Source organism: Cicer arietinum, chromosome 2 (genome assembly GCF_000331145.2).
Source record: "Cicer arietinum cultivar CDC Frontier isolate Library 1 chromosome 2, Cicar.CDCFrontier_v2.0, whole genome shotgun sequence".
Taxonomy (NCBI): Eukaryota; Viridiplantae; Streptophyta; class Magnoliopsida; order Fabales; family Fabaceae; genus Cicer; species Cicer arietinum.
This window is the reverse complement of record NC_021161.2, coordinates 1,230,012-1,252,906: the sequence shown is the minus strand read 5'-3', so window position 1 is coordinate 1,252,906 and position 22,895 is coordinate 1,230,012. Positions and strand designations below refer to the sequence as shown.

Below are 22,895 nucleotides of genomic sequence, written 5' to 3'. Positions count from 1 at the left end.
ACGTGATGATGTAGAGAGAATTCCACCAACAGCATCAAACAGACGACGCAACGAAGCAAATCGTCCTATTAGGCAGCGTCGTCGAAGACAACAGGAGGTTCAGGACGATGATGTTGACTCCACCGAGCATGCACATATGGAGGAGGATGTCCCTCAGCCGCCACAGATGGAGCAGACCGCTGATGATACTCCTGATACTTCTGCACATCCTGACGCTGATGAGTCCGATGATGCTGATGATATTGATGAGCAGGATCAGCAGACGGGATTTCCCGGAGGACCGACAGTGACATCTTTGTTGACACAGTATGAGCATCACGTGGCTCGGAGGTTATGGGAAGGAGAGGTATTAAATTAATTTATTTTATATTTAATTATTTGTGTTTAAGTTTATTAAATTAAATGAATGTTTATATAAATGTTTAATTATATTTATTTTACATTTATAATTAATTATAAATTAATATAAATGTTTAATTATATTTATTTTACATTTATAATTAATTATAAATTAATATAAATGTTTAATTATATTTATTTTACATTTATAATTAATTATAAATTAATATAAATGTTTAATTATATTTATTTTACATTTATAATTAATTATAAATTAATATAAATGTTTAATTATATTTATTTTACATTTATAATTAATTATAAATTAATATAAATGTTTAATTATATTTATTTTACATTTATAATTAATTATAAATTAATATAAATGTTTAATTATATTTATTTTACATTTATAATTAATTATAAATTAATATAAATGTTTAATTATATTTATTTTACATTTATAATTAATTATAAATTAATATAAATGTTTAATTATATTTATTTTACATTTATAATTAATTATAAATTAATATAAATGTTTAATTATATTTATTTTACATTTATAATTAATTATAAATTAATATAAATGTTTAATTATATTTATTTTACATTTATAATTAATTATAAATTAATATAAATGTTTAATTATATTTATTTTACATTTATAATTAATTATAAATTAATATAAATGTTTAATTATATTTATTTTACATTTATAATTAATTATAAATTAATTCGAATGTGTAATCCAAATCATGCCTCGGAGCTTTCATCCTTAAGCAAAGTTCCGAAAGTTTCAGCAAATGCACGTTTCGAAGCTTTCATACTTAAGCAAAGTTTCGAATGTTTTGTGATTTTTGTGAAAATTGCATTTCGAAAATTTGTATTTTTCACAAAAGGTTCGAATGTGTTGATGAAATCTAACCTCTGATTGTTTCGAAAGTTTGAAACTTTCGATTAATAGAATTTTTTTAAAAACTTTCGAATGTGGGGGTGAGAAAATAGTGTAATATATTTACTGATAAATTTTATATAAAATAAAAAGGGTAAATTGGTCAATAAAAAATTATGGGGGGGTGAGAGGTAAAAGTGGTCAAAAAATTATTTTTAAAACAAAATTTGAGATTTGTACCGTGCACCCCTCTATTTTTACATCCCACCCCCTCATTTTTTTTCTAATGACTATTTTATCCTTTTTATTTTATCACTCTCTTTTCTCACTCCCACTTTCGAAATTTACAAAAAATTTCTTAATATTCGAAAGTTTTAAACTTTCGAAATAATTAAAAGTGAGTTTTATTATCTATTCGGAACTTTTGTTAAATTAGAAACTTTCGAAATATAATTTTACATAAATAATTACCAATTTTAAAACTTTTGATGAATATGAAAGTTTCGAAGTTAACATTTCCAAAAAGTTTAGAAAGTTTGGAAGAATTTGAAACTTCCGAAACACATATCATTCGGAACTTTAGTTGAATATGAAAGTTCCGAAATGAAAATTTCCAGAAAATTTCAAAAATTTGGATGAATGTGAAAATTCCCAAACACATATTTTTCAAAAATTTCAAACATTCGAAGTAAGTCAATTTCGAAAGTTTCAAAAAATTCCAAACTTTCGAAATTTTCAATTCATTTTTAGAAATCTGAAAAAAAAACTTCCGAAATTAGATATCAAATTTAATACTATTAATTTATTACTATAAATATATTACTATTTATTACTATAAATTTATTATTATAAATTTATTACTATTTATTAGTATTAATTCATTACTATTTATTACTAATAAAAATGCATTTCGGAACTTTTCATTAATAGCAAAGTTTCGAAACTGAAAAACTTTACGTTTCTGAATTTTATATTTCGAAACTTTACGTTTCATGTTCATGGAAACTTTCGAAAGTTTCAAAATTTTGGAAAAAATGAACTTCGAAAGTTTCATGTTCATGAAAACTTTCGAAATTTAGAAAGTTACTATTTTGAATATTTCAAAGTTTCGAAATTTATCTTACTTTTCGATTTCGAAAGTTTCAAAGGTTTGAATGTTTGCAAATGTAATACGGACAATTCAAACTTTCGAATAAAATAGATGAAAAAAAAAAAATCTTTTTGGGGGTTTTTACTAATAATATTAAGGGCAATTTAGAATTTTCCTTGATGATGAGGGGGTGGGAGATACAAGTGGGGGGTGCACGTTACAAAACCCACAAAATTGCTCTGAAATTCAGACAAAATGGAATATCTCTTGTCAACATAATCTTAAAACTAACAGTTAAAAAGAAAGAATGAATATAGTATAAGTAAGATGATGGTTGAAATTAATACAAGAACAACTTATAAATAATTATATATGGTGCAACAAGACAAAACTAATTCCAAGATTATTGAGAAACTAACTACAATTAGTTACCACTAATTAAGTAGTGGTAACATCACATATAAAAACAATAACAATGCAAAGTATTAATAGAATCACATGGTCTCATAACATTTAAGAGACAAACCAGGTTTAACCAAAACTTCAAGTGTAGTAGCTTTGGTGCTAGTAAACTCAAGCACTTCAGTTACATCAATTGATTCATGAGATAAATTCAAGATTTCAAAGGAATGCAAAAAATTAGCTAGAATATAATGAAGCATGTTCAAACCAAGTGGCATTCCGGGACACATTCTTCTACCACTTCCAAATGGCAACAACTCAAAATTTTGTCCTTTAACATCAACATCTTTATGAGTTGTAAGAAATCTTTCAGGTTGGAATTCCAAAGGATGTAACCAAACATTAGGATCTCTATGAATTTTCCATAAATTTGGCATCAGTCTAGTTCCTTTTTTAACAAGATAACCGCCTATTGTGCAATCTTGTGTGAATTCACGAGGTGATGAAAATGGAGCAGGAGGATATAATCTTAGTGTTTCTTTAATTATTGCTTGAAGATATGGTAAATTATTTATATCCGACTCATTTACGCATCTTTCTTTCCCAATTTGTGTGGTCAATTCTTCTTTAGCCTTTTTCAATGCATGAGGATTTTTTAAAAGTAAACACATTGCCCATGTAAGTGTTCCTGCAGCTGTGTCACTTCCTCCCAAAATCAATTCCTACAAAGTTCAAATAACATAAGAAGAATGTCCCAAATAAATAAATATATATCACAAAAGCAAATAGAAATAATGGATCTTAATTTGTATTACATAATTGGAATTTCAACTATGTAACAATTTTTTTTTTTAAATATCACTCTACGATGATTTGTCCACTGCAAATCAATATTCAAAAATATTAAATCACGGGATATTCGAAGAATCATCATTCAAAATCTTATGATATTACCTTTTTTTTCAATAAAAATTGAAGCATCCATTTTGAAGTGAATAAATAATATAAATGTACATATTTTTCAATTTAGTAGTATTAATTAAATATTTACACACTAAAACATTAACAATAGAGATGTCAATTTGTTATAAGAAGAAGAGAGGGTCTCTACTTTCATGAAACCTAAATTCAAAAAATAAATAAATAAAATGTTACTACGTACCAATGTTGTGGCTTTGATTACGGTATCTGCATCAACCCCCTCAATTGGTTTGTCATTAAGCACCAAAAGCATAGCATCCATGAAGTCTCTTTCCCCCACAACTTTATTACTATCCACACCCCTCTTTTCACGGTGTTCTTCCAACCATTCACACAACATTTTATCAAATTTCTTTGCACATTCTCTCATTTCTTTTTCATGACCTCCCAAATCCAACCACCTTAAAAATGGAACACCATCTCCCACTGTAAATGTCCCAATTAAACGCATAAAATCTCTTATATTTTCCAAAAATCTTTTAGCTTCTTCCTTGTTGTTCTCATCTACATCACCAAAACATTTTTTCCCAACAACCATTCTTAGTACCATATTTAATGTTAATTGTGCAAACCATTTCTTCAATTCCACTGATACATATTCGTCGCTAATACTAGATTTAGTGTCATTGAACGATTTAGATTGTCCTGACACTTGTTTAGACCAAATATTAACAAGCTCTTTAATCGATATTTGAACTTCTGAGACACGAATGTGACTTAGTAGTTCAATTCGTCGATTAGATAGAATTTCTAAAGTAACAATTTTACGTAATTGACGCCAATATGTACCATATGGTGCCCAACCAATAAAAGCTTGGTTATACGACATAAGTTCAACGGCTATGGGTTTAGGGCGCGACGAAACGACGGTGTCGTTTTTGGTGAAACATTCTTTGGCTAATTCCCAATTGCTAAGTACCAAAGCATGTTTAGCACCTAATTTGATTGTGAATATGGGTCCATATTTATCAGCTAATGCACCTAAGGTTTTATGGGGTGTTTGTGTGCTTCTCATTAATGGAAGGTGACCTAGTATTGGCCATGACCCTGAAATTGTAGGAGGTACTTTGGTATGAGAAACTTTGGAGAAACGAAATATAAAGAAAATAAGGGAAATTAAAGAGAGGATTGCTATGGTTGTGGTGTTAAGGTAGTTTAGGACTAACTCCATTTTTTTTATGTTGGATAAATGTGGGAATTGATGGGTCACTACCATGCTTGCTTTTATAAGGACTAGTGTGGGTCAACAATTGTCAAAAGTAAGTTTGAATGAATTTAATTTTATAAAATTGACGAAATAATTATTGAATTTGTTAAGAAAAGTATTATATTTTGTTTTTTACACAAGACAAGTTGATTTAATCTCATAATAAAGTTTTTCTATCAATAATTTTCATTTTGAAGTTTAAAATAGTCAATCATAGATAGATATATAATTCGTCTATATAATCAAAATTTCACATAGTCAAATTTAATTTTAATGCTTTTTTAAGGTGATTTTGATTTTAATTTTAATTTTAATTAACATTAACGGGAATGATATAACACGTGTTCTTTATTCAAGTGAAAAATGCTAGCAACTACTACACAATTATTAATATATTTTTTTTATCAATTGAAATTCAACTAAAATTATATTAAATTTTTGTACAATTCTCGTACTTTATTTAAATTTTAAATAATTTAATTGTTATATATAAAAAAGTTATTTTAATATTATAATTATTTGTAGATATAATTTTAAAATAATTATCATAAATTTAAAATAGTTTTAATAATTTAACGATTATAATTGTTTAAAAATATAAAAACTATATAAAGTATTCATCAATTAATTGTCAAAAAGTGACTACAAAGAGGCGAAACGAATAAAAGCATTGGTGAATGCCTTTATTACTTTTTCTTAAGAATATGTGTGTATAATATTAAATTATAGATTTAATAAACATGAACTGTCAACATACATAATTTTATATCAACAATTAACATAAATCATAAATTATATAATTACCAATTAATTGAAGTTACTATTATACAGTAAAAGAATTAATTAAATCAATAATTATTATTAACCAATATACAATTTGTTTACATTATCAGAAGTGTATAGTTGTTTTTTTTAATAACTTAAAAGAGTATTTAGATTTACATTAATATTCAAAAGTAATATGCGCAATGACGTTACTTGATGTGCAAGGATAATATATAATAGCTTAAGAATTGGACAGCGATTCTTTTGTCCTTCAAACGTGGCTGCTTTGCCTTTGCTCTCTCTCAACTATATTATTTTTGGACTGTCGACAAAACTATATATCCAATTATTTATTTATATTATATACATATTCTAGATATAATAACTTCATGCGCAAGGATAATAGTTTGGTGAGGCCGAGGAGGATAAGATTCCACCGCAGCCACCCGTGTATATATATATGTTGAGTTTTAGTATTTATTTTTTTAATTTTATCAAATTAATCTTAATTATAAACGAAGAATAATAACATAAATTTTTACATGTAAAAAACAACAACATCGTTATAGTTTCAAATATTTTTCACGTATAACTTTGTTGTAGAGTATATGAGATAAAGATTCTTTTTTGTCTTAAAAATAAAAATACTTATTTGTCCTAAAAATCACACGAGTTATTAAATTTATGTTTAGTTTTTCATTTGTGTTTATTGGAATCATCGTAGAGTATATGAGATAGTTTCTATAGAGACGCATGATTAATTCTCAATATCAACATATATACAAGACAAAAGCAATAATGGTTAATGTTACCCAAACAAATTGATAAATATTTCATTTTTTATAAATGAATTAAAATATAAATATTTAATTCAGTTTTAATTAAAATTAATTTTTAAAATCAATTAAGTAACAATCAATTTTATCACTTCGTGATCAAATGACGCTAAGTGCGCTAAGTGCATATTAGAGTTATTTTTTAGAGAGCTAAAATTAATTGTGAAGACTTAAATTAAAATTTTAGTATATTTTTTACTCTAGTATTTTTAGTGTATTTGAGAATTCTCATTTAGAACTTATTTCACCGTTAAAACTAATTATTATTATTTGTAAAAATAAATATAAAAATAAAAAATAAAAGAACTAGTTCTTACTATTTGAATTTATAATTTATTGTTTTGCCTCAAAACGTGTATTGATTTTTTTTTATTTATATAAATATTAAATTTATTATTTAACTGTCTTTTAATATGTTGAAAGATAAATCATTTAAGTTAAAATTTAATTTTAACTAAAGACACAAAATAATGCCAATTAGCTCAATCTACCGTTGTTGACCTGTTTTTGTCTCTTGTAGACAGTAGAGTCGTATGAATCTTTCATGTCCTCAAATTATTAGTATATTATTATCCTTGCTCATCAAGTTATGTCATGGCACTTTTCAAAAGGGAAATAAATAAAAATTAAATTATCGTGCCAATAAAAGATGGGAGGAAATAAATGGTCCGTTTATTACTTTTAAAATATTTAGGATAAATAAGTTTTTAATTATTATAAATTTTTGAAAATTTTATTTTCTAGTCTCTATAAATAAAAACTGCAATTTTTAATTCTACAAATAATTTCAGTTTCCATTGAAAAAATCACGTTTAATTATTTTTTAATTTAAAAGTTTTTGAATAATCTTTTGAAAGATGTTTAAAATATAATTAAAAAAATTCCATAAAAATCTAAAAAAATTTAACTTAAATATGAATTTAATATAAATTTTTTAAACGACATAAACTCAAGATAAAAAATAACAAAAATATGAACTTAGAAATTAAATTTTGAATTCATTTTATGTGGATGAATTTCTTACAATGTTACAAACATGTCTAGAAAAAACTCATTTAAAAATATATGTCGTTTTATGAACTAAAAATGTTTCCATAATAATTTTGTAAAGACTAAAAAATTATATTTTTAAAAAGACTAAAAATAAAATTTTAAAATTTTATAGTAACTAAAAAGTATTTAACCTAAATTATTTAATTTTTTTATAACATTTTTAATAAATACATTTTATAAAAAATATTAAATAAAATCAATTTAAACTATAAAAAAATTATTTTAAGTATCTCATGCTGCAACATTTTTTTTATGGTAAAAAATTAAATTACTTTGATTAAAATTTAAAAAATGGTACAACAATCTCCACCATTAGCCTAGCCTTAAACAAAAGCACAAACCATTGCATCTTTTAGATTTTTCATTAATGCAATTATCGCAAGCCACCAATGGATTGTGATACTTTCACAAAAATCCAATGGACTAATTTGGGCTTCTAGTAATGGGCCAAATTATTTTGTTATGGCCTGTTTATTTTATCGATAAAAATTAAAGGTAATTGATTTTTTAGAAGGACGTAATACACTTAATATGTTATTCTAAATAAATCATAACCGACATAATCTCAAAGATCCTAAAAAAATACTAAAATATATAGAGAAATTTAAAATAACAACTAATTTATCAAAATGCTAAATTAAATATCTTAACTAATAATTCATGGTTGATCAACTATAAGCAATATAGTAATGCTCCTTTTGCGTTGCTAATTTGTTTTTTAAGTAACCGCCATCCAAATATCCCAATTTTAGAATAAATATTATTCACCCATAATTGTTGAATCATCCCCACAATATCGTTATTTAGAATATCATGCATAGTTAAGATTCCAACAATTTGTAACAAGAAGTAATAGTAAATGAACTTGAGTTCTCCAATAACCATTTGAACATGTACCTTATATTCCCATTCAATTGAATTCCAAACAAAATGCCTTCTAGTTCATTATTAAACTTACATCCCTCAACAAAATTGTGTTTTTGTTTATGCACTAAGACTCATTTCTAAATAAAACATTCTCTATTAAGGGACCATATCTAATTCCAAAGAAATCAAATTACACACCTTATATGTTTCATTGATACATTTTCACTTTTTCTTTGATCAACAAAGCATAATTAAATAGTAATTTTATTTTTTTCCTATCAAAACCACTTCTTTATTTAGACAAACAAACTATCTCCCAACTAATCAAACACATTTTCGTATCATCTAAATTTCTTCTCTAATAAAAAAATTCCTTTAAATTTTAATTATTAGTTGTAGAATTTTTGTTGATGCTTTTAATAAAAGTATTACAAAGGAAGATTTAAAAGTACCGAGTTGATCAAAGTAACTCTATATTTGATAGACAAAATTGGGGTCATTTCAACTTGATAGTATATACTTCAATGTATTAACAATCAAGTTCCATGTGACAATAACATTGTCTGCTTTCCATTGAGTTTATTTTGTATACAAAAAATTTATACCATCAATACATTACAATTATTTATATATTTAAAAATAATTAAAATAAAAATTAAATATTTTTAGTAATCTAACAATTACAACTAATTGATAGTATAAAAAATATTTATGTCGAAAATATATATAAATTAAATCATTTTCATTACATCATTCATTTTAGTAAAAAATCAAAAATAATCAATTTTAAACTAACATACATGTACAAAATGTAAAGACAAAATGCATGTTCACTAATTGACAGCATAAACTAAATAATAATAATATGTAAGGTAACAATTTCTCCCATGCATACTTTTTTAATTAGATTCTATTGGGTTACTATCTTCCCTTGTCTTTCTTTTTTGTTTGTTTCATACACTTAATTTTCGGTGCCGGACTCAATTTTCTTTCTATATAACTTTTATTTTAATGAGATTTCCTTTCTAACCTTAAACCATCACAAATATATCATTTTAAGGTTGACGCAACGATGAACCAGCCATTTTTAAAATAGATCGATGTTTGTCTATATCTAAAATTCATTTAAAATTTTAACGAAGATTCATAACATACTTCAAAAATATAAATTAAGGGTGCATTCTTGTGATTTTTATGATTGAGACAATAGCCTAATAAAAAATTAAATATCTCTCTAATTCTCTTGTGATATTAAATTTGATAAATAAATTAGAAACAGATATAATATATATTTTTTCTCTAAATTTTCATGGCTAATAAAATGACGATTGTTTGTACTTAAGTATTAAGTATTAAGTATTAGTTCAACTAACACATATCGATTTTGTTAAATTAGATATTATGTTTCGGATTCAAACCAAAAGCTTTACAATTGTATATAAATTTCTGTTGGTATTTATCATCTCGTCTACAAACAATAAAAATGTCAATTGTTAAACGACTTATTCAAAGTATCATTATTTATAAACTTATAAATGCATAAAGAACTACTACAACATCATCAACATATACAAATTTTTCTAGCAACTCCACACCCGAAACTCCAAGTATCCAAAATGGATTTAGTTCTAAATTTCCAAAATGTGACAACAATAGGATTTCTTTCTCTAACATTCCTAGTTTTTTTAATATTCCATTTCTGTCCTTCCAAAGTTGGTAATAAGGGTAGAGAACCTCCTATGGCTTCAGGTGCATGGCCAATACTAGGTCACCTCTTAGTATTGGCTGGTTCCAAAACACCTCATAAAACATTAGGCACCATGGCTAACAAATATGGACCCTTATTCACCATAAAACTTGGTTCAAAATGTGCTTTGGTACTTAGTAATTGGGAAATGGCCAAAGAATGTTACACCATAAATGACCTTGTTGTTTCCTCTCGTTCTAAACTTGTTGCAATTGAACATATAGCTTATAATCAAGCTAGCTTTGGATTTGCACCTTATGGTCCTTTTTGGCGCGAAATGCGTAAAATTGTTACTATGTTTCTTTCGAATCGTCGAATGGAACTACTAAGCCATGTTCGTGTTATCGAAGTTAAAACTTCGATTAAAGAACTTTTCCATGTTTGGTCTAGTTCAAAGAATGATTCTGGCTACTTGTTGGTGGAGATGAAGCAGTGGTTCACCCAGTTGGTGTTCAATATAGGTATTTAATACTATTTTAAAAATTTTATTTTATTATAAAATTAAATGTTATATTTATTTGAGAGAATTCGAATTTTAATTCTAACTGAAATAATTATTTTTTAAATTAATTAATTTATTATTGAATTATGAATTACTAAAGTTTTATTTTTTTAATTGATTATCTAAAAATTCTTTTGTCGATATTTTAATAATTGATTAAAGCTAATCCATAGTATTATGTAAAATCCAAATAAACAATTTTAGGTGACATCTAACAATGTGATATACATGTCACTTGATAACCTTTTTTTTTAATCCTAAAATAATTCTAAATTAAGATGAAAAATACTTTCAAGTTAAGAGGTACACAACCAAAATAATTTTTTATAGATTAAAACTAAAATTTGTTCATTTCATATACATTAAAAACAATATTTCAAAAGAATTAATATTAAAGTTTCTTAGAGCTTTCCGTGAACTTATTTTCTCTGAAACACTTTTTTTTTTCTTGTGAGGACTATGTATTTCTCGAAAATTTTAGAAAGAAATCAAAGTTTTTCTTGTAGTGAAATTCCATAACTATATTGTACTTATTGTATATCTAATAAATTGATTAATATAAATATATAGTTTTCCAAACTATGGCTGGGAAGAGATTATTTGGTGGCACATCCATGATAAAGGAGAAAGAAGCAGAAAAAATTGTAAAAGCATTGAGAGAATTTATGCATATGTTAGGGGTGTGTACAGTAGCTGATGCTGTTCCTATTCTAAGATGGATGAAATTGGGTGTAAAAGCAATGAAAGAAACTGCAAAAGAATTGGACATAGTCTTAGATGAGTGGTTAGTGGAACATCACAAAATGAGGGGTAATTTGGGTCAAAAAGTTGAAAAAGACCAAGATTTTATGGATACGATGATTTCAATGCTTGATGGTGTTACAATCGATGGTTTTGATGCTGATACTATAAACAAAGCCACAACATTGGTATGTAATATTTGTCCCCATATATATATATATATGATTATGTTAATTAATATAGTATATTTATCAAAAAGAATTAAACTAATATATTTTTTTTAATGTCTTTAAACAATTTCAATGATATATATTGTCAATATAAAACTATTATATATTATTGACAAATCATTATTGTTAGACTTGTTTATAATAGTTAGTAAAACTCTCGCACACAAATATATTTGTGATTTGTTAATAATGTATATATAAATGTTTCAAAATTAAACTTTCTTTATTTAAATCATTAATATTAAATTTTATTTATTTAAATAATTAATATTATTAAGATTGTATGTGATAAGTTATTCTACAAATTTAACTAAGCAACATGGGCTATTAAATAAGTTGAAAATATATAGCTTATAAAAAGTAGTATGTCACATAATGTCATAAGTTATTTTTAAGGGAGGAATACCATCATTAGATTTTATAAGTGTACTACTAAATACTAATATACTAGTTATGTCATTAGATAATGCTAAATAAACTCTAAACAAGCTTCTTCAAATGCTTAAATAGTCAAATCTTGTCTTCCATTTCCTTTTAGTTATGGATTAGTTTACTCATTTTCTTTTGTAACAAAAAAAAAAAGTTTATTCTTTTTCTTTTTTGTACATATATTCTAAAAGTATTAATTTTGTATTTTTTTCATGCTACAACATTTTTTTAAGGATTTGTTTGAGAGTTGGTTTGTAGTGTTTGCTGTAACATTTTTTTGCATGCAGGCATTAATATTGGGAGCAACTGATACAAGCACAGTTACCCTAACATGGGTAGTTTGTTTTTTATTGAGAAATCCTCTTGTATTAAAAAAAGTAAAAGAAGAACTCAAAATCCAAATTGGAGAAAAAAGATTCATAAATGAATCCGATATAAATAAATTGGTATATCTTCAAGCAATAGTCAAAGAAACACTAAGATTATATCCACCTGGTCCTCTTTCAGCACCTCGTGAATTCACAGAAGACTGCAATTTAGGTGGTTATCATATAAAAAAAGGAACACGATTAATCACAAACCTTTGGAAAATTCACACTGATCCAAGTATTTGGCCAAATCCGTTGGAGTTCAAGCCAGAAAGATTTCTTACTACTCACAAAGATATTGATGTCAAGGGTCAAGATTTTGAGTTGTTACCATTTGGAAGTGGTAGAAGGATATGTCCAGGAATATCATTTGGACTTCATATGATTTATTTAATTTTGGCTAATTTTTTACACTCATTTGAAATCTCAAATGGATCTAGTGAACCGGTTGATATGACCGAAAACCTTGGAATGACAAACGAAAAAGCTACCCCTCTTGAGATTTTAGTTAAACCATGTTTCTCTTTCTCTCCTAAGTATTATGAAACCATGTGAGGACAAAATTAGAAAATAGTTCCCAATAAATTAGTCCAAGCCTTTCTTTCGAAAGGGCAAAAAGTTAAATGATATGAGAGTTTGGTGTGAAATTTGAAAGTGTAATGTTAATTACTTTTATTGAGAATATTTGGCCAAAGCTTAATAATAATGTTAAATACTTTAGTTTTTATTTATTAAAGTCATAGTTTGTGATGTTGTTAAATGATGACTTGTATATTCATAAATAAATAATAAATAAAAAATAAAAAATACCCACTCCATTTTTATTTTTATGTGTAGATTACAAGTTCTCGTTATCCATCGATCCATGAAACTATCTTGAAATGTTGCTTCCCGCCACACACTTCCACACTTTCACTTCTTCTTATTCTCCATTCTTATTCTTCCCCAAATCAAAAACCCTAACCCTAACACACTCCTCTAAATTCATTTTCCGAATCTCCGCTTCCAAATCCCGAACTCTCCCCGAATCCGCCATTCAACGAATCGCCGACAAACTCCAATCCCTCGGCATCACAACTGAACAATCCACCACCACCAAAAACACCATCTCCACCACCATCGCAGGTGAAATATTCGTTCCGTTACCACACAATCTCCCGAAGTACCGTGTTGGACACACACTCGACCCCAGTTGGAGCACGCCGGAGAATCCTGTCCCTTTTCCTGGAGCGGGAATCGAGAAATTGAGCGAGAATGAAGTGGAGAGACAGCGATTGGAGAGGGCGAAAGCGAGGGAGGAGAAGAAGAGGAGAGTTCCGACGCTTGCGGAGTTGAGTCTGACGGATGGGGAGATTATGAGGTTGACGAAGTTAGGGTTTGAGATGAAACAGAAGATTAAGGTTGGGAAAGCTGGGATTACGGAAGGGATTGTTAATGGAATTCATGAACGGTGGAGGCGTTCTGAGGTTGTCAGGATTGTTTGTGAGGATCTTTGCAGAATTAACATGAAAAGAACTCATGACATATTGGAGGTAAAAAAAAGTTGAAAAAGTTTCTGAATTTTTTTTAGTTTTTCACTTTTATTTTTTGTTTGATTTCACTTGTTTGGATTGGACGGATAATTGGATAGGTTAGTGCTACTCATCAACGAAATTGGGTTTGTATTGTGATAAATTGAACCAACATTGTGTTGAGTAATGAGCTATGAAACACATACGCATACATGACATTTGTAGTCTAACACTGATATGTAGACATCAATAATAATTTAAGAAAATAGCATTAACTTTGTGTGTTCGTGCCGTATTGGTATTGGATACTGACATATGTTGGACCCCAAATTCTCCTTCAATATGAAGTGTCAGTGCTGTACCATAAAAGTAAATTAGAACAAACACTTCAAACTTTCAAGTTATGTGGTATCATATCTGTGTTGGAAGTTGGAATCAGGATTAATGTCTGAAAAATGAAACTACACATGGATATTTTGGATATTTTAGTTTGTGTTTATTAAGTATGTATACATCCTTAGTGGGAACAAGTATGTAACATTTTGTTTCTGTGGGAACGATTTTTAGAGTTAAATATTATAATGTGTGACAAAATGATAAACTATGATAGAATGTTGTATGTAAGAATTTGTTTAAAACTTGTTGACATTGTCAGAGTATGGATATTAAGTTCAGTTGGTTGTATAAATGTATGTTTTTGAACTTTTATACTGATGTATAAATAAGAATGCCACAATAATAACATAAACAATTTTTTTATCAATAGTAGCTGCAGTTAATTTTTAAATATTGATTATTTTATTTATTTAATGATTATATGACTTTTGTGTATTATGTTATTATCTTATCTATGTTCACTTTCATGTTTGTGTTTTGTAGGTGGACATATGTTAAGAAAACTTTGCTCTTTTTTTATCTTCTTATATTTTGGGCTAAAATGCTAGAAATCTCCCTCAAAATTGTAAGTGATTGTACAAAATACTATTTGAACTTTGCAATGCACCCATAAAGTTACCAAGTGTGCATGTCGACTTCTTAGATCATTTCCAATACTCTAACAAAATTGGGGTTGCTTAACTGGTTTTTGACGGGCCCTACCATGCCACATCAAGTTTAACAACTTTAGTAACTTTCCACTCTAATGATACAACTCATTAAGAACTTAAAATGATTCCTACAACTTAAAGTGCTATTCATGGAAAGTACATTTTAATGTTAAGAACCGGATGCTTATTTTAGAACGGTTTTCACACATGACTGTCGGCTGGACATGCTCTGTGATACTTCTTAAGAACTGAATAAGAACCTTGCAAGCAATTCCTATGGCAAGTTCTCTACCCATGCAGTCATGCACAAGCGATTAAATTGACTCTACCATTTACAGTTTGATAAGTTGGGGGTGTCGAGTTGTTAGAGTGACTTTTCCCCCCATTTTCAGGTGGTATGTTTTCATTTGTAATTATGAAAACGGCTTCTTGTTGTTCATATTACTTATTGGTTCCAAGATCTTTTGAAGGATATTGTTAAAACAAGATTTTTGTTCGTTTTTTTCTTTCTTTCTACTTTTGCATCTAATTGCCAAAATATCACCCTATCTTCACTTTATTTTCTGTTTTCAAATGTGTACAAAAAACGGAGAAATTTGGACGTAATTGGTTTGAGAAAATATTTTTTGGGTTTTCATTTCTCAATATGATTAGGGTGCCCCATGTACAATAATCTGATCATAGCTTACAATATTTTTGTCATTGTCAGAGAAAAACTGGAGGACTTGTGGTTTGGAGATCTGGAAGTAAGATAATATTGTACAGAGGGATTGATTATAAGTATCCTTACTTCCTATCAGATAAAGTTTTGAGAGACGACAAAATAGATGATGCTTTGCAACATATGGATGGTGATGATAAAAATTGTGATGAAAGAGAGAGCTATTCATCTGAAATGAATTCAACCACACATGCTAGTCATAGTTCAAACATCAGAACTGTAAAACCAGCTCTGGTACAAGGAGTTGGTACTCCTAATAAAGTGAGATTTCAATTGCCAGGTGAGGCAGAGCTTTTAGAAGAAGTAGACAGCTTATTAGAGGGCCTCGGGCCTCGATTTACTGATTGGTGGGGGTATGACCCTGTGCCTGTCGATGCTGATCTTCTACCTGCTGTTATTCCTGGATTTAGGCAGCCTTTTCGCCTACTTCCATATGGTGTGAAGTCTAATCTAACGGATGATGAATTGACCACATTGAAGAGACTTGGCAGACCTTTACCATGCCATTTTGCATTAGGTCAGTTTGTCCTACATTTCTTATCTGACCAAATTTGGGTTTAGGGTGCATTTGGAATAACTTATTTACAATTTATCTGAGCTTATCTTATGGAAGGAGTTCTTGTGTAAGTGTTTGAGGAATCTTAAAAAAATATAGCTTATGACATGTTCCTAAGATGTTTTCAGTTTATTTCGATCAACTCTCTAAATTAGCTCACGAAAACAAATATAACTTATATTAAAACAGTTTAACCTAATTCCATCTTCAATTATAGAAATAGTTTATAGGTAAGAACTTATACGACAAGCTCTTATTCAGTAAGCGCTTAATTTTGATTGTTATTTTGTTTTACAGGTAGAAATAGGAAACTTCAAGGATTGGCTGCTGCAATTATCAAGCTCTGGGAAAGATGTGAGATTGCCAAGATTGCAGTAAAAAGAGGTGTACAGAATACTAGCAATAAGATAATGGCTGAAGAGATTAAGGTCAGTCATCATTTTTGCTGATTATTTTCAATTTTATGAAATTTTGCACATATAGTTTAAGGGTTTAATGACCATGCATTGTCAGTGTAAAAAGTTTTACATTGAAAGCCAATCTCGTACCGTTGATTGAGTGGTTTTTTAATTATGGTGGGTGTAATTATTTAGTGAGAGAATGAAATCAATGGTTATTATTCACTGTCAGTGTAAAATTAGTTTACACGGACAGTGCAGGACCCTTTTTCTAAAGTTTAAATATAATGGTAAAAGATCTATTTCTCTGCAGCATTTGACTGGAGGAACTCTCCTTTCTCGGGATAAAGACGTTATTGTCATTTATAGAGGAAAGGACTTCTTGCCTGCTGCAGCGTCTTCAGCAATTCAACAGAGGAGGAATGTTTTAATAAATAAAGTGAAGGCTGAAAACAGCTCATCAGTTACAGTCTCTCCACATTCTGAAGCAAAGGATATGGCCTTCCTTAAAGATACAGAAATCATTGAAAAACGAATAATGACGAAGGCTAAGGCAGCTATTAAAAGGACTAGTATCAAATTGTCACAGGTATGATTTGATTAACAATTTCCAATTTGCTGTTTTTCACTTCTTATTTGAGTTACTGATGGTATAGCCTTCACATACAGGCATTAGAGAAGAAAGCAAAGGCCGAAAAACTTCTAGCAATTCTGGAAAAGGTAGAGAGTCCTCAAGAACAAGAAATAGATAAAGAGGGTATTACTGAAGAAGAGAGATACATGTTGCGGAGGATTGGCTTGAAGATGAAGCCTTTCCTGTTGCTAGGTGACTCTTAATATGTTTGAAAATCACAATGAGATATTTGATTATTCTAAATATTTAAGACCTTTAAAGCTAAATTTGACTTAGATAAAATTTGTTCCTGATAATTCTCTTAATTCTCAGGAAGACGAGGGGTTTTTGATGGAACAGTAGAAAATATGCATCTTCATTGGAAATATCGGGAACTTGTGAAGATAATATGTAATCAAGGAAGCCTGGAATCTGTCCACCAGACAGCTCTGACCTTAGAGGCAGAAAGTGGTGGAATATTAGTAGCCGTCGAGAGAGTGAGCAAGGGCCATGCAATCATTGTCTATCGTGGAAAGAATTATAGTAGGCCTTCTTGTTTGAGGCCGCGGACACTTCTAAATAAAAAGCAAGCATTGAAGCGTTCTATAGAGGCACAGCGTCGTGAGGTAAAATTGCCATCTTTGACTGGTAATTGACTATTTGTGTTCGAGTGCCAGATAATTTGGCATCTACATTTACTTTGTGAAAAGAGGGGTGGGAGAAATTTCTATTTGCATGGTAAACCATGATAAAATAATAATAGGTTGGATTAGTGAAGTTAATTTTATGTTAATGCAGTGCCTGACTGCCTCACAAGTGACTACCTCATTTTGGCGTGAATCTTCTACTTGTTGTCTTATTTTTAATTTATTTTCAATAAAGGAATTGACTGCTAATCTTATATGATATAAATATCATCACTTTATTCCTTTCTATCTTGCAGGCATTGAAGCTCCATGTTTTGAAGTTAGATAAGAACATAAATGAGTTGAAACTTCAAATGGTGAGTGGTCCTTACTTTTATTTTGTTCCTGAAATACTTTTCTCTTCAATATCGTTTGAAAAATGTGAATTTATTGACATGAATAGGTTAAAGATGAGGCCAGCAGTAAGCAGATAGCTGAAACATTAAGATCTGATTTGGTGAGCTATTTCTATCCTCATTGAGTTACAGATTTTGTCATGACTTAGCACATGATTTAAGATAGTCTCTTACTTTATAGTAACAAAGGTGGGCAATATGAAAGTGAAAACAATGTGTGGTTCTAATAGTAGAGTTTAATTAAGAATATTATTGCAATGATGTTACTGGTATGGTTCTCTAAATAATGATTTCTGAAATATTTTTTGGTGTGATTCCAGGCTATAGACAAACATGGAGGTAGTTCAAATTCCATAAATTGCAATTCTCCAAAAGAAGCTTCTGTTCACAATCAACAAGCTATAGAGGAGCAGCACATTGAGCTGATTGATGGAGTTAGTTCAAATTCCCTAAATTGCAATTCTTCAAAAGAAGCTTCTGTTGACAATCAACAACAAGCTATAGAGGAGCAGCACATTGAACTGATTGATGGAGCTAGTTCAAATCTCATAAGTTCTCCAGAAGAAGCTTCTGTTGGCAATCAACGAGCTATACAGGAGCAGTACATTGAACTGATTGATACGGGTGGAGCACGTCAAGGTGAACCAGAATCCTCTGCTGGTTTGGTTCACCAAGAAAGACAGGCAAGCACATCATGTCTTGATTAATAAAACGGAAATGTCAACGTCTATCTTATTCTGTATTATCATATGGCTGTATCAGGATTTCCTCTGACGTGTTTTTTTTGTTATTGTTTCGATTATAAATATTGATTTGGTAAAATTAACGTGGATTTCAGTTGGACGAAGAGAGTGATTCTGTGGTTGATACTGGGCACTGTGTCTCTAATAACAAAGCAATGGAAGCATCAGTCGCATCATTAAAAAGTGATCCTGAACCATCAGCTCCAGTGATAAATAAGAGTTCAATTGAGTTGCCTTCTAGATCTTTATATCTTTCCAACAGAGAGAGGCTTCTTCTTCGAAGGCAGGCCTTAAATATGAAAAAGCGACCTCTCCTTGCCATAGGTATAATTTTCAGCTCTTTTTTCTTTTTAGCAATATTGTGTGTCATATGATATCTTGTCTTCACACTTTATAAGTCAATCTTTTAAGTTTATGCAATATTGACGAGTTTTTGTTTTGTAGTGTGCATTGGTTCCTTTTTTATTTTGTGGGTTTCTGCATTAACTGCATAGGTCTAAGCCTGTTCTATTAGCAGAGTAAAGATAGCTAACTAAGACTCTAGGTTCAGATCATTATAATACAAAAAAGCTGGCCAAAACATTTTTTCCTCACCTGTTGTGACTTGTGAGTGGTAAATCTTCATTGATGTCTTCATCCTGGTTTTTTTTTCATTATGAACCAGATAGCTCTTATATTTTTCTTGAACTTTCCTGAAAGTATCCTAATTGGAAGGAATATTGTCATCTCTTATTTGTTCCATGGTCATATTTTCTTCTCAGGAAAGAGTAATACTGTGACTGGTCTTGCGAAAGCAATCAAGGATCACTTCCGGAAGCACCCTTTTGTCATAGTTAATGTCAAAGGAAGGGCAAAAGGGACTTCAGTTCATGAGTTGGTGTCCAAGCTAGAGGTGATGCATGACGAGATTTGTCCCCTTTTTTCTTTTCTCATTGAATTATTCTTTTTTGTCTTGACCCATAAATATTCTCTAAATCCTGAAATAGTGAATTTTGTTTTTTCCTATTGTTCTTGCAGCACGCAACAGGTGCAGTTCTAGTCTCTCAGGAGCCTAGCAAAATCATACTTTACAGGGGTTGGGGTGCAGGAACGAAGCCTGGCACTTATTTAAATGATAGTAAATTAGGTAAAGACGGAGGAGCAAAGCCCACTGTGTCTCCTGAACTGTTGGAAGCTATCAGAATTGAATGTGGATTGCAGTAACACACAAACAGAACATCGCGACTCTTTACTGATCAAGTTGTATCTACAAACAAATTGCCATAACTTTTTCTTCAACACTTGCTTGTAGCGGCGGCTGTGTTTGCAGTATGCTTTATAGAAAAATGGAGCTTATGAAGTCATTATGAGGCGAATTACTGATATTGAAAATTTCGAGCGTGTCATAGATGTCTGAAGGTAGATTCAAGGAAGACACGAAAGAGGAACTTGAAAAAGAAAACTACTGTGACCAGTAAGAAATAGACAAAAGGGGAGAGCCTTGATCTAGAAGCCATTCTTGTGTCCTTAAGAACCTCCTAGTGTCTGTTTCTATGTCGTACATTTTCTTCCTTTGTGACTGAACTTAGTTGTCTCATGTATATACCTCCCAATTTCTCCCTTTATTCCCCTACCAACCTCCTGGTTTATTTATAATGCCTAAGGGAGTCATTCTCAAACCAATTGTATGGTTGGTTTCATTTTAAATGCAAAATTTATATCTAAAATTGATTTTGACATGTTTGGTTGTTCTCTAAACATAAATGATTTTACCTAAAAAATTGATTCTAATTTGAAACTATGATTTGTAGTTTTTTATTTTTCAATTGATTTTTAGTTTTGAATTTATTATTTAATTCACTTTTACTTAAGTATATTCAAATATAAATTTTTTTATTTTCAATTTATCTTTTATTAAAATTAATTTTATAAAATTAATTCATACAAAATTAATAATTATCGCTGCAGATCCAAACATCTACTCAGGAAATAGAGGTGAAAAAAATGTTTAAGTATAGCACGGAAAAAGAGGATGGTAAAAAATTTAAAATATTATTGATTTGAATTTGAATCTCCAATATTAAATGCTCTTTCCCATCAGTTGTTCTGTCATTAGAAATTACCCCAAAAAAATCAACACTTGTACGACAGTTTTAAGGATTGTGTTGTGTCCTGGTAGCTTTAATAAAGTAGTAGTGAGTTGTAGCTACCATTAATAGATAGCACTGTGATTGTGAATATTGTTTAGCCTGGCCACCACTATTTTGGGAGACATCATGGAACTTTGTTCGGCTTTGTTTATTTTTATATATTTATACCACAAAATGTTGCTCATGAAGTTTGAGTGACGTAAAATATTTTTCATAAAGATTATGAAATTTGATTTTTTTTCTTCATAAGAAATAAAAGACCAACTAAATAATCAAGTAAAGAAAAGCATTATTAATTTTTAAAAAAAAATTGTCAATTAAAAAACTCGTTGATTATAACATGCAATCTCCAAAATTTATATTATCAATTTATCATAATTTAGTCATTTTTCATTTGTTATCGAAATGAAAAAAAATGTTTCTGAGAAAAAAATAATAATTAAAAATGCGATATTATAAATTAGGTGATTTTACTCGTGTTACTTGGCGATTTCGAGTACTAAGTATTCGACTTTTTAAGCAAGTAGTGAGTAAAACTATAGGTTAAATATGTGTACAAACCGATGTAGGAAATAAAGTTATTCGATAACATTCCAAATACGGGACTGACAACTTTTTATCGAAAATTTATAACTTTATTAAATAACTTTGTAATTTTTTAGAATTAAAAATTTTTAACTTATAATTCAAATATGCGGTTCAGAATATAGATTAAAGCATGTAATTTTTATTAAAAGTTTTATGGTATACACGGTAGCGAACACTTTTACACTAACCATCAATATTAATAGTTGATTTTGTAGTTATTTATAAGGATAATTATAATTATATAATAAGATGATAAAATTAATTATTTTTATTAAATTTACATATAGATTTCTATCGATTTTCAATTACTAATTTTGTGTATAAAATTGGTTTCTACCGATTTTCAACTCTTTTTCTCTTTTATTAATGAAGGCTATGAGTATATAAAAATTAAAAACCAAAAGATACTTTAAAGAAGTACTTAAATAAATACACACTCTCCATTGTATAACTTTTTTTTAAGAAATTATTTTATTAGTATGTTTAATCGAACTGCTAACATCTTTATTATATTATTTCTTAATTCATTCACTCTAGGTATTAAATTAATTTATATTCCAAAAATCATGTTATTGATATAAAATATCTATCAATCAATGATAATTGTTCCACTAGAAATTTGAGTAATTTCTTTTGGTGTCCTCTCTTCTCTAATCGTAGTTTTTTATTTATAAAGTTCAAAATCAAAATTATATTTAATGGATAAACAATTTAGTTTTCTCTTGTGAACCTTAATGTGAATTAATTACTTTTTTCAGTCATAAATATAAACAAAAAAAATTAAATATATTTATCTTAAATTTAAATGAAATACATTTGATATTTTACTTATACTAATATTATTCTTTCTTTCAATTTTAAATACAAGAAAAATAGTAATAATATTAAATTTAGTGATCTTAAATTTGATCTTAAACTTGAGTACGAGAGAGAGCTTGTAAGATTGACATGTGTGATATTTTTCATGCAAAAATGACATTCACTATTCCTAATCTTAATGGAGAGAGTGAATTCAAAGTTATAGACATGGTTACTAATAAGTAATAACTATAAGTTTAATGGAGAGGTACCTACTTTGGTGTAGATTATTCAAAAT

General features: G+C 28.8%; 3 protein-coding genes across 5 annotated transcripts; 2 read left to right on the top strand and 1 right to left on the bottom strand.

Annotated features, from left to right (window-relative positions):
• Positions 1-2,658: 2,658 nt before the first annotated feature.
• On the bottom strand, positions 2,659-4,911 carry LOC101498123 (cytochrome P450 82A1-like). Its single transcript, XM_004489285.4, has 2 exons — positions 3,889-4,911; positions 2,659-3,448 (listed from the first exon to the last, which is right to left on the bottom strand). The coding sequence occupies exons 1-2, from the start codon at positions 4,876-4,878 to the stop codon at positions 2,819-2,821; spliced, it is 1,620 nt and encodes a 539-aa protein (XP_004489342.1). The 5' UTR covers positions 4,879-4,911; the 3' UTR covers positions 2,659-2,818.
• Positions 4,912-10,003: 5,092 nt separating this feature from the next.
• LOC101497803 (cytochrome P450 82A3-like) lies at positions 10,004-13,252 on the top strand. Its single transcript, XM_004489284.3, has 3 exons — positions 10,004-10,643; positions 11,255-11,613; positions 12,372-13,252. The coding sequence occupies exons 1-3, from the start codon at positions 10,052-10,054 to the stop codon at positions 13,005-13,007; spliced, it is 1,587 nt and encodes a 528-aa protein (XP_004489341.1). The 5' UTR covers positions 10,004-10,051; the 3' UTR covers positions 13,008-13,252.
• Positions 13,253-13,291: 39 nt separating this feature from the next.
• LOC101497245 (CRM-domain containing factor CFM2, chloroplastic) lies at positions 13,292-20,800 on the top strand. Of its 3 annotated transcripts, XM_004489283.4 has the most exons (13): positions 13,820-13,984; positions 14,843-14,924; positions 15,719-16,247; positions 16,584-16,714; positions 16,998-17,273; positions 17,354-17,510; positions 17,631-17,923; positions 18,241-18,300; positions 18,387-18,440; positions 18,660-19,022; positions 19,178-19,406; positions 19,844-19,974; positions 20,100-20,800. In XM_004489283.4, the coding sequence occupies exons 1-13, from the start codon at positions 13,971-13,973 to the stop codon at positions 20,283-20,285; spliced, it is 2,505 nt and encodes an 834-aa protein (XP_004489340.1). In that variant the 5' UTR covers positions 13,820-13,970; the 3' UTR covers positions 20,286-20,800. The 3 variants fall into 3 exon arrangements, 2 of the variants coding, with proteins under 2 accessions (XP_004489339.1, XP_004489340.1); XR_012162002.1 differs by lacking the exons at positions 14,843-14,924; positions 20,100-20,800 and adding an exon at positions 19,527-19,688 and having other exon boundaries at positions 13,292-13,984; XM_004489282.3 differs by lacking the exon at positions 14,843-14,924 and having other exon boundaries at positions 13,295-13,984.
• Positions 20,801-22,895: the final 2,095 nt, after the last annotated feature.